The 12,837-nt window shown below is 41.2% G+C and overlaps 2 protein-coding genes across 3 annotated transcripts in view; one reads left to right on the plus strand and one right to left on the minus strand.

Annotated features, from left to right (window-relative positions):
- Positions 1 to 12,837, minus strand: part of LOC123577872 (zinc finger protein 304-like) — a 573,883-nt gene that overhangs the window by 393,955 nt on the left and 167,091 nt on the right. The window lies entirely within an intron of this gene.
- Positions 4,679 to 6,983, plus strand: LOC123578430 (vomeronasal type-1 receptor 1-like). Its single transcript, XM_045441313.1, is given in 2 exon segments — positions 4,679 to 4,688; positions 6,091 to 6,983. Coding segments are annotated over 2 exon segments (903 nt in total).

Genomic DNA, 12,837 nt, shown 5'->3' on the forward strand with positions numbered 1-12,837 from the left:
ATTTTGAACAAATCCATATGTGTATAAAATTAAATATCCACTTTGATACACCAGCTCCCTCCTCCCTCCCATACTCCTTAACACTTAGAAAGAACATTACTACCGGTTCGTGAAACTCCTTCCAGATCCTCATTTGTATGGACATAATCACTGAGGTCTCTGAGGATGACCCCCTGACTGGCCTTGTGCCAATTCCTTCTCTCAATGGGACATCAGTGGGACACACATGATCGCTAGATCAGAAGTCCCCAATCGGTTGGTACATTTGTTCATTCAGTTTCCTTCCCCAAACGCTAATGACTTTAATTACATAATGTATTTATTATGGGGAAGGCAACTGAAATAAGATTATTAAAACAAATTAGACCTTAATTCCCTTGAGCCAAAAGAAATTGCTCTGGGAAAAATAACTTTTTAGATTCTTAAAAAAAAAAAAAAAAAAAAAGACTGCTTTTGAGGTAAAGGGTGTGAGTCAAACTGGATAAGGTGAAAGAAAGTACGAAAAGTTTTTAAATGCCTTCTGATTTTCCAGCACCTTAATGAACTCCAATTCTTAGATCATATTTAATTAATTATGAGTTGTGATAGGAATGAAAAGTAAAATTTTGGATCAGAGAAAAATGATTTTGACAAATTGATATATATTAGAGCTGATAATCGTCCTTTTCAGTTTCATTAGCATTCTTATGATCATGTATGAGACGAACATATTTTGTGTCTGAATGCGTCTGTCGAGGACTGCCTGTTTATATACATTGCAATCAATTGCTTTTGGTCTTAGTAATCTAACTAGTATTGTTACTGGCTTATGGTTGATATTTCCTCTTACATGCTTTAACTAATTAAATATTCCCCTGCTTAATTTTAATTTGCTTAATATCTTCTAATATTTTATTTTATTATTATAAAATTAAAATGCCATCTGCTTGGACTATGTACTGTGATGATTTCCCAACCTGTATTATAAAAATACATTCCAGGGGCGCCTGGGTGGCGCAGTCGGTTAAGCGTCCGACTTCAGCCAGGTCACGATCTCGCGGTCCGTGAGTTCGAGCCCCGTGTCGGGCTCTGGGCTGATGGCCCAGAGCCTGGAGCCTGCTTCCGATTCTGTGTCTCCCTCTCTCTCTGCCCCTCCCCCGTTCATGCTCTGTCTCTCTCTGTCTCAAAAATAAATAAAAACGTTAAAAAAATTAAAAAAAAAATACATTCCAGTATTTTTACCTAAAGGATTTGTCATTCTTTGCATTAAAAAAAATTTTTTTAATGTTTATTTCATTTTTGAGAGAGAAAGAGAGAGACAGAGCGTGAGCAGAGGAGGGGCAAAGAGGGAGGGAAACACAGAACTTGAAGCAGGATCCAGGCTCTGAGCTGTAGGAACAGAGCCTGATATGGGGCTCGAACTCATGTATGGCGAGATCATGACCTGAGCCGAAGTTGAATGCTTAAACAACTGAGCCACCCAGGCGCCCCTGTCATTCTTTACATCTTAAATATATAAAAGAATTAAATACATTCTTTACAAATTAAATATTTAGTTCTAATTGTGAGGTCAAAATACCTCTATTTCGGGGCGCCTGGGTGGCTCAGTCCGTTAGGCGTCCGACTTCAGCTCGGGTCACGATCTCGCGGTCCGTGAGTTCGAGCCCTGCGTCAGGCTCTGGGCTGATGGCTCGGAGCCTGGAGCCTGTTTCCGATTCTGTGTCTCCCTCTCTCTCTGCCCCTCCCCCGTTCATGTTCTGTCTCTCTCTCTCTCTCTCTCTCTGTCTCAAAAATAAATAAAACGTTAAAAAAAATAAAAAAAAATACCTCTATTTCTATTTCCAGATAAGTTAATATCATGTAATAAATATATAATTTCCCCAGAAATGGATTATATTGATCAGGAAAAATACATGTATCTCCATATTTATGTATTTATTTATTATGCCTCCTGTTTTGTGCCATGTTCTGACTTTTGCTTTTTGGCATAAAGCGTTTGTAGGTACACCACCTTCATTCTCCTCTCATTTTTATTTATTTTTATATTGGATAACAACTTGAGAAATGTTAGAAATATTCCCAATAAGATTGGAACCATAGTATAACATTGCAAAGTATCTTTATGAATATTATCTTGGGCTACCACTTCTCTCTGATATTACTTATTTCTTCATATTTTAATAGAGTTTTAAATTTTGCTTCTATGTTTTTAGTTACATAATATTGATGTAATTTTGCCAAATTTTAATATATAGATTTTTTGTAACCTCTCAATACCAATGGATTTTGCCAATAAATGATCGTGGACAGGGCTTTAAGATTAAAAATTGCAGGTATTTTTGCATTCTTTGTCTCCCTCAGGGATTTTATCAGTTGAAATTTTTATAGAAATAACTCGTCATACACATACAGTTGTAAGAAATAATACAGAGAGATCAAGTACACTTTACTGTTTCCTCCAATGGTAGCATTTTGGATAACAATGATAGTATGCTCTGATCTTATTCAGATTTCACTGCTTTTACTCAGGTGATTCGTGTGTGCCTGCATGTGTGTGTATGTGTGTGTGTCTCTGGGATTTAAAGCCATTTGAAAGCTTTTTCTTTGTCTGGTTCGGCCACAAGTCCAACACACAATAAAGCTTACTTTTTCTTTCATTTTGCCTCTCATTTTATGGATTTTTATTATTTTATTAATATTATTATGTATTAATAACATTAATAATAACATTAATTATATTAATGTTTATTTATTTTTGAGAGAGAGCGTGAGTGGGGGAGGGGCAGAGAGAGAGGGAGACACAGAATCTGAAGCAGGCTCCAGGCTCTGAGCCGTTAACAAAGAGCCTGCCAAGGGGCTCGACCTCATGAGCCATGATATTGTGACCTGAGCTGAAATCAGAGGCCCAACCACCTGAGCCACCCAGGTGCCCCTCATTTTATGGATTTTTAGATAATCATTTTGATTTGACATTGAATAAAAACAATGTAAAAATATTTAAATTTGTCCATGAAGTGTAAGATAAAATGCAGGACACTTTCATAAGCTTTCATTTCTGCTTCTCCACCCTGTTTACATTCTTCCTTTATTTAAAATTTCCTACTTGGTTGAAAAAATATAGCATACTTTGCACACTGTTCTGAACTATGACTTTTTCCCTTAAGAATATATCCTGGAGAAAACTCCATAGAATCAGTTCTGCCTTTTATTTTATTTTTTTTTTTTTAATTTTTAAAAGTATTTTTATTACTGGGGTCCCTGGGTGGCTCAGTCGGTTAGGCGTCTGACTTCGGCTCGGGTCATGATCTCACAGTTTGTGAGTTCAAGCCCCATGTCCGGCTCTGTGTTGACGGTTCAGAGCCTGGAGCCTACTTCGGAGTCTGTGTCTACCTCTCTCTCTCTCTGCCCCTCCCCTGCTCCCGCGCTCTCTCTCTCTTAAAAAATAAATAAACATTAAAAAAAATTTAAGTGTTTTTATTATTTATTTTTGAGGGAGGGAGAGACAGCGAGAGAGACAGACAGAGAGAGAGTGGGGGATGGGGCAGAGAGAGAGGGAGACACAGACTCCGAAGTAGGCTCCAGGCTCTGAGCTCTCAGCACAGAGCCCAACGCGGGGAGGTGGGGGGCGCTCGAACTCACAGTGAGAGCATGACCTAAACGGAAGTTGCTCAAAAGGCTAGCCACCCAGGTGCCCCTCAGTTCTGCTTTGATGCATGCATATATTCCTGAAAACCACTAAGATATACAGAATCTAAAATAAAATCAGAGAGCTTATTGGGACATTCAAAAATGTCATCGGTGTAAAAAAGAACATAGAAGGCTAGTAAATATAGCAACACTTGTACACATTTTAAATATTTAAGAAATACCACAAATACTGTAATAAATACGACACTGTACTTTAAAAAGCTGAAGTTTGCATGTGGAAGTCAGGTCAGAAGGATTACGGCTTTTGAGTTATTGTGAAGTGGTGGGTGTGGGATGGGCAAAATGGGTGAAGGCACCTTAGTGGCTCAGGAGGTTAAGTGCCTGACTTCCACTCGGGTCATGATCTCACGGTTCGTGAGTTCAAGCCCCATATCGGGCTCTGCACTGACAGTGCTGAGCCTTCTTGGATTCTCTCTCTCCTCACCTCTCTCTATGCCCCTCCCCTGCTCTCTCTCTCTCTCAAAAATAAAGTTAAAAAAAAAAAAAGATGGGTGGGGTGCCTGGCTGGCTCAGTCGGTTGAGCTTCGAACTTCTGCTCAGGTCATGATCTCACGGTGTGTGGATTTGAGCCCCGAGTCGGGCTCCATGTTGATATCTTAGAGCCTGGAGCCTGCTTGGGCATCTGTCTCCCTCTCTCTCTGCCCCTCTCCTGCTTGCACTCTCCCTCTCTCTCTCTCTTTCTCTCTCTCTCTCAAAAATAAATATTTAAAAAAAGTTAACAAAGAAATAAAAAGAAAATGGGTGAAGAGAAATCAAAGGAACAAACTTCCAGTTACAAAATAAGTCATGGGGAACTAATGTACAGCATGATGACTACAGTTAATAATATTATATTGTACATTTGGAAGTTGCTACGAAAGCAGATCTCGTGAGTTCTCATCACAGAAAAAATTCATAACTATGTATGGTGAGGGATGGTAGCTACACTCATTGTGATTATTTTGCAATACGTACAAATATAAAATCATTTTACTGTACGCCCAAAAGCAATATGATGTTGGGTAACAATTACACCTCATTTTATTTTATTTTTTTATTTTTATTTTTTTTCAACGTTTATTTATTTTTGGTACAGAGAGAGACAGAGCATGAACGGGGGAGGGGCAGAGAGAGAGGGAGACACAGAATCGGAAACAGGCTCCAGGCTCTGAGCCGTCAGCCCAGAGCCCGACGCGGGGCTCGAACTCACGGACCGCGAGATCGTGACCTGGCTGAAGTCGGACGCTTAACCGACTGCGCCATCCAGGCGCCCCATTACACCTCATTTTAAAAAACACGTAAATAAAATCAGGCAGAAAGTTGGAGCGCTGGACGTGGATGTACGAGGCTCTACTCCACAGTGAACTGAGGTGCCTGCTAGACGTTTGCATTGTGTCTTGGTGTCCATTTCTGCATTCCTACGTGGCTTGCTCCAACAGAGGGCAGTTTTCTGCATTCATCCTGTCTTTCTTGCAGGTGAAAAACACCTGTAAACAGACATAAAATTTGCTTTATGCTCAAAAATTTCCCAATTTCTCGATCATGTTGGAATAAAGATTGAAACAATGCCGACTGGCTCACAATGCAAAGATCTCCTGGCCTCACCCCCATAGCTGTTGAGAACTGAATGTCCTTGCCCTCATTCATGAACCCAGAAACTTATAGATGGACGCTGAGGCTATTTCTTTCATTTATTTGTTCATTTGTGCTCACTCGGCAGAGTTTTCTTTCTCTTTCTATTTTAATGGATTTTATTTTTTCATTGAAATGTGTGTGACATACGACATTGTGCAAGTTAATGTGTGCGATATGTTAATTTGATACATTTGTATATTGTAATATGATTGCCACTGTAGTGGTAATGGGCACCTCTATCGTGTTGCACCATTATCCTTTCATTTTAGTCATTAGAATAATTAAGTTAGAATCTCTTAGCAAGTTTGATGATTACAAGAGGCTATTTCTAATCTAGTTCATCAGTTAATTGCATGCTGATGCACGCACACACACATACACACAAAGCATAAAATGTTAATACCCACTTAAAGTGAGAAATAAGTTTTAGGATAAGTGATGAAAAGTACTCTGCATAGTGTTGGCAAGGCATTTATTGCTACTGTCTTTGCTCTCATTCTTCTGACTTCAATTAAGATCCATCCCTAGTGGGGCGCCTGGGTGGCGCAGTCGGTTAAGCGTCCGACTTCAGCCAGGTCACGATCTCGCGGTCTGTGAGTTCGAGCCCCGCGTCGGGCTCTGGGCTGATGGCTCAGAGCCTGGAGCCTGTTTCCGATTCTGTGTCTCCCTCTCTCTCTGCCCCTCCCCCGTTCGTGCTCTGTCTCTCTCTGTCCCAAAAATAAATAAACGTTGAAAAAAAAAATTAAAAAAAAAAAAAAAAAGATCCATCCCTAGATATTGATGCAATAGGTGCTGGCACATTGGAATTGGGGATTATCTTCGTCACTCAGACTGCAGATGGGATCCTAGGAAATTCATCCCTCCTTGGTCTTTATACCTTCTCTTTGCTCACTGGACACAAATTGAGACCCACAGACCTGATTTTCAACCAACTGGTCCTAGCCAACTCCATCATCCTTTTCTCCAAAGGGATCCCTCAAACAATGGTGGCTTTTGGATCCCCAAATTTCCTGGATGCTGCTGCATGTAAACTTGTCTTTTATTATTACAGAGTGAGCACAGGGGTTTCCTCCAGCACTATATGTCTCCTCAATGACTTCGAAGCTATTAAGCTGAACCCTAGTATGTGTAGGTGGATGGAGCTCAAGATTAGATCCCCAAAGTTCCTTGGTTTCTGCTCTTTCCTCTGCTGGACGCTACATCTCTGGATAAATTCATTTATTCCTCTAATAGTAAACGGTCCATCCAATAACAAAAACCTTAGTGTGACAAGAAATGGATAAAGTTCCTGGAATGGGGTAGGGAGATTTAACATATTATTTGCAGTCATATATTTTTATATGGGTTTGAGCTTCATGGTCTGGGTCAGTGGCTCCATGGTCTTTGTCCTGCTCAAGCACAAGTAGCAAGTCCAACACATTCACAGCAACAGCCTTTCCCCCAGATCTTCCCACGAGGCCAGAGCCACACACACCATCTTGGTCCTGGTGAGTTTCTTGGTTACCTTTTATTCAATCTATGCTATTTCAACTGTTTGGATGAGTCTGGTTGCAAATCCAGGCCAGTGGATGGTGAACAGCACTGGGTTTGTCTCCTCATGTTTTCCAGCGTTCAGCCCCTTTGTGCTCATGGTCAGTGACACTCGAGTCTCTCAATTCTGCTTTGTCTGTAGGGAAAGGTGAATTGTTGTCCCAATCTGGCTTCAGTGCTATGAGATTTCTAATGGGATTTAATCATTTATTTGCACATTTGTTAACCTTGGGGTGCCTGGGTGGCTCAGTCGGTTAAGCGTGCAACTTCGGCTCAAGTCATGATCTCACAGTCCGTGAGTTCAAGCCCCGCATTGGGCTCTGTGCTGACGCTCTGAGCCTGGAGCCTGCTTCTCAGATTCTGTGTCTCCCTCTCTCTCTGCCCCTCCCCTGCTTGAGCTCTGTCTCTCACTCTCTCTCAAAAAAAAAAAAAAAAAAAAAGCACATTAAAAAATATATAAACATTTGTTAGCATTTTATTAACTATTGTGTGATAGACAATGTCATGGCAAACAAGGCCGGTAATAGCCCGTGGTCTTATAATAGAGGTAAATATGAACATCACATACTTAAGTATACAAATATTACTCTCTCTGTTTTAGGATCTTCAGAGAAGTGCAGAGCATTTTGAAATAGTGTAAATGAAGGACATTTCTAAGTTTAAGGAATTTGGGGAAATCTCTCACCTTGGGTCTTATGAAAATACATGGAAGTATTTAAACAGTCTTTAAAGTATTCTTTAAACATATTTTGGAAACATAATTGGGTCCAGTCCAGTTCTTTCTTACAGAAGGAAAATCACCTGAAAAGATCCCGTGGAGCCTCAAAGGACTGGGAGAAATCCTGTGTGTTTAGATTGTCAAGTGGTGAGGAGAGAAGCAGACTATGAAGTAAGAAAGGATGGTGACAGAGGGTTCAGAGTGAGCATGTCGGACAGGCCAAGGAAGCCAAACATTTGTTTTTTAAAAAATGACAGGTCAGGGGCACCTGGGTGGCTCAGTCGGTTAAGCGTCCGACTTCAGCTCAGGTCATGATCTCGCGGTCCGTGAGTTCAAGCCCCGCGTCGGGCTCTGTGCTGACTGCTCAGAGCCTGGAGCCTGTTTTGGATTCTGTGTCTCCCTCTCTCTCTGACCCTCCCCTGTTCATGCTCTGTGTCTCTCTGTCTCAAAAATAAATAAATGTTAAAAAAAATTTTTTTAATAAAAAAATTTAAAAAAAATAATAAAAATAAAAAATGACAGGTCAGTTAAGGTGTTCAAACATGGTAAAAATGTCAGTTCTCCTTATTTGAAATTATTAATACATTATTTAATTTTAAATTTAATAGTTCTTTAAATAGTATTACAGTTTATTTATTTATTTATTTTTTTTTTTTTAATTTTTTTTTTCAACATTTATTTATTTTTGGGACAGAGAGAGACAGAGTATGAACGGGGGAGGGGCAGAGAGAGAGGGAGACACAGAATCGGAAACAGGCTCCAGGCTCTGAGCCATCAGCCCAGAGCCCGACGCGGGGCTCGAACTCACGGACCGCGAGATCGTGACCTGGCTGAAGTCGGACGCTTAACCGACTGCGCCACCCAGGCGCCCCAGTATTACAGTTTAAATTGCATCAAAAAGAATAAAATACCTAAGAATAAATTTAACCAAGGAGGTGAAAGACCTGTGCACTGAGATCTATAAGACGACGATGAAAAGAAATTGATGGAAGAAATTGCCGTATATCTATTGATATACTTACTGTCTCTTACTTAAAATCATTTTATGGTGGCGTCTGGATGGCTTGGTGGGTTAAGTGTCTAACTTTGCCTCAGGTCATGATCTCACAGTTCTCATGGGTTCGAGCCCTGCATCGGGCTCTGTGCTGATGGAACAGAGCCTGCTTGGGATTCTCTCTGTTCCCCTTTCTCTCTGTCCCTTCCACACTCTCTCTCTCCCTCTCAAATAAACCTTTATAAATAAATAAATAAATAAATAAATAAATAAATAAAATCATTTTATTTTCCCTGTGACTCCCAGTTCTTCCCTTTCTCCTTTCTCTTAGTGTTTTGCTTTTTTGTTCTAGTTCTATCATCTATTTTTATTACACTAGTGATTTCATAAATTTAATTTTGTAAGTGATAAATTAAAATGATATTTCTATGACTATTTTGAATTGACTCATATATATACACAGTGAAAGTGAATATTCATACTGACACACTACTCTGCTTCCCCCACCCCCTCCCCTGAATCCAGGGAAGGAACGCTATCTACAAGGGATGAAGACTCTTCCCAGAAGATTATAATTTAACTACAAATATTGTGCAAGGTCTCTCTTAACTCCCCTCTGCTTGACCTCCTGCTGAGCAAAATTTTTCTCTGAATTCCCCTTGTGGAATTGACTAATCAGTATCCGTGGATGACATAGTCTCTGCCAGTGGGGCCAAATACTCCCACCTCCAGCAGCTTCTACTGAGGAACTAACTGTGGCCCTGGGTCTTTCTTCTTTTTCCCAACCCTCTCCTCACACATCACATCAAAGCTGTGATGGTCAGTCAGTGCTCAGCCAATAGGGGAAGGGGCAAGGGAAGAATCAAGGAAATCAAGGATCACATGAAAGGAATGGAGTCAATTGTGGGAATTTAGGGGGTCAGAGGTGGTCATAGGATTAAGTGTTGACTTCTCTTTTATCAGTGGCTATCCTTGGCCAACAACAGCCAAGGATATCACCCTGGGCTTGGGAATTATGTTGTGGGTTTGGGACTTTTGTGCAGGCTGGACGCCAGAACTGGGTCCTTAAGAAAAGAAAGGGGCAGATGGAGGGGGGCGCCTGGGTGGCTCAGTCGGTTAAGTGTCCGACTCCAGCTCAGGTCATGACCTCACAGTTTGTGGGTTCGAGCCCTGCATCGGACTCTGCACTGACAGCTCAGAGCCTGCAGGTTGCTTCGGATTCTGTGTTTCCCTCTCTCTCTCTCTCTGCCACTCCCCTGCTTGTGCGCTCTCTCTCTCTTTCAAAAATAAATAAATAAACATTTTTTAAAAAGAAGAAGAAAGGAAAGGGGCAGATGGAGAATGTGTGAGGTAGAAAGACGTATATTCAGGATATCTGACATTCTCTCCACTAACCTTCAGGAGTCAGGCTGGTTTTGAATTCTTTCATATGGTGCCACTTCACAATTGATGACCGTAATTGGGTGTCTAGTCAACAATGAAACTATGTATCCCTGGCAATGCAATGCAAACCACTTTTGTAGTCCTGAAGTTCCTTTCCAAGCCTCAGAAATTCAGCTCTCTCCCATTTGGCATATTTCTTTTTTTTTTTTTTTTTTTTTTTTTTAGTGTTTATTTTTTAGAGAGAGAGACGGAGACAAGAGTGCAAGTGGGGAAGAAGCAGAGAGAGACAACACAGAGCCCGATGCAGGGCTGGAACTCACAAATCATGAGATCATGACCTGAGCCAAAGGCAGGCACTTAACAGGCCGAGCCACCCCGGCGCCCCTCATTCAGCATGTTTCTAACGCTAGGAACTCAAGTACCCGACAGGAAGTGGAATCACTGTCTATAGAGGAAGTTGGCCTGATGATAGAAGTTCATCCTTGTCTGTGACTTCACTTTATAAAAGAATCTCCCTGTCTCCAGGAGACCTGTCTAGGGTGGTACCTTGCTGCTTCAAGAAGTAAGACTTTCTTCCTTCCTTTACCTGGGTTAGAGGTTTCATCCTCCACCCTGTGCTTTCTTTTGGACTTGCAATAAGCCTTCTGGGAAATATAGGCTGCAAGCTGACAATCTATAGAGCGCTTTCCTATTTGTAACCACCTTCAGAGTCTTCTATTACTGCGTTAACAGCAATAAGGACTTTCAGAAACTTCAGGTACTGTTTTAAAAACTCTATGTGTTTTCACTCATTTAATCCTCATTCTTCCTTTGTCATCCTCACAGAGCCGAGGTACTCAAACCATGTCATTTCGAAATAACTTAGGCAACTTGCTGTCAACACAAATGCTTAGATCCTTTCTTCACTCCATGGCCTAGGGGCTTCTGTGTTCTTTCCTACTTCTTCAGTGATTCTGATGTGTCCCTAAAGTTTGAGAACACCTGCCCTAGAAGGAAATGCCAAAATTAAAGAACTATCTAGGGTGGGACACAGCCATTTGAGATCTGGCAATCCTGCCTAGAATAAAAATATTAAAAAAATTTTTTCAATGTTTATTTTTGAGAGAGAGAGACAGAGCGTGAGCAGGACAGGAGCGAAGAGAGAGAGCGAGCAAGAGACAAAGAATCTGCAGCAGGCTCCAGGCTCCAAGTAGTCAGCACAGAGCCCAATGTGGGGCTCAAACTCACCAGCCATGAGATCATGACCTGAGCCAAAGTCAGACGCTTAACTGACCGAGCCACCCAGGTGCCCCTGCCTAGAAGAAACATATTAATGGGAGGATGTAAGCTGCCATTCAGCACAAATCTGTCCATTCAGCTACCTGAATGGAATGAAAACCATGACCTAATGACTTGTTAAACTCAAAACACCCAGACATCAAATCTGGAAGGATAAACTGTTTTCACTTTGGCTATTGTGGGATAATGAAGCAATCCAAATAAAAATAAGAGTGAAGGAGCGCTTGGGTGGCTTAGTGGGTTGAGGGTCTAACTTCGGCTCAGGTCACGACCTCTCGGTTTGAGTTCAAGCCCTGCACTGGGCATGCTGCTGTCAGCACAGAACTGGCTTCGGATCCTCTGTCCCCTGTCTCTGTCTGCCCCTCCCCCACTCGTTCTCTCCATCTCTCTCTCTTTCTCTTTCAAAAATAAATAAAGATTAAAAAAAAGTAAGAGTGAGGGACACCTAGGTGGCTCAGTCTGTTAAATGTCCAACTTCAGCTCAGGTAATGATCTCGCGGTTCATGAGTTTGAGCCCCACATAGGGCTCTGTGCTAGCATTGTGGAACCTGCTTGGGCTTCTCTCTCTCTCCTTTTCTGTCTCTCTCTCTCTCTCTGCCCCTCCCCCAGTTGTGTGCTTGCTTTCTCTCTCAAAATAAATAAACTTAAAATAAGAGTGAAATAATTGCCATTTCAGCATTAATATTACCGTAAAAGAATTGAAGTCTCCTTGGATGAACTAACTGCCTATGTTGTAAATAATTTGAGAGATAAGCTGATTTACATGATAGAATTATTTGAAGGTTTAAGAAAATAGTAAATTTTTAATAAATAAAAATGAATATTATTTATATAAACAATAGTTATTGTTTATATAAATAATAAATTGTTACTCTGATGCAAAGGATTTTTTTTAATGTTTATTTTTGAGAGAGAGGGCTCATGCAAGTGGGGGAGAGGCAGAGAGAGGAAGACAGAAGATCCAAAATGGGCCCTGCACTGACAGCAGAGAGCCCAATGTGGGGCTCAAACTCATGAACCATGAGCTTATGACCTGATCTGAACTCAGACACTTAACTGACTGAGCCACCCAGGCACCCGCAAAGGAGGTTTAATTGGATAAAATAAGCTCTAAATCACTCATTTTCGGGGCGCCTGGGTGGCTCAGTCAGTTAAGCATCTGACTCTTGGTTTCAGCTCAGGTCATGGTCTCGAGGTTCGTGGGTTTGAGCTCCACCTCGGGCTCTGTGGTGGCAGTGCAGAGCCTGCTTGGGATTCTCTCTCTCCCTCTCTCTCTGCCCCTCCCCTGCTCTCTTCCTTTCTCACAATAAATACATAAACTTAAAATAAATTTAATAAAATGACTCATTTTGATTATGTGTACATAATAAAAAAAACATCTTTCAGTATAATTCAAGAAAATACTACTAACTTTCACAATTTATGTTCTATCTATTTAGATTTTACAAATCATTGGGTGTTTGTTTCTTCCCTAATCCTTTTGCTGTTACCAAAAAGTTTGTTTTACTAAGGATTTGAGATCCATCCCAGACATAAAGTCACACAGCAGAGAACACCATGTCCCGTGCTCATCAGGTATTGACTAGGGAAGGACACCCCTTCCCCCCCACCCCACAAAGAGATTCACCGTCAC

The sequence above is a fragment of the Leopardus geoffroyi genome, chromosome E2, assembly GCF_018350155.1.
Source record: "Leopardus geoffroyi isolate Oge1 chromosome E2, O.geoffroyi_Oge1_pat1.0, whole genome shotgun sequence".
Lineage (NCBI taxonomy): Eukaryota > Metazoa > Chordata > Mammalia > Carnivora > Felidae > Leopardus > Leopardus geoffroyi.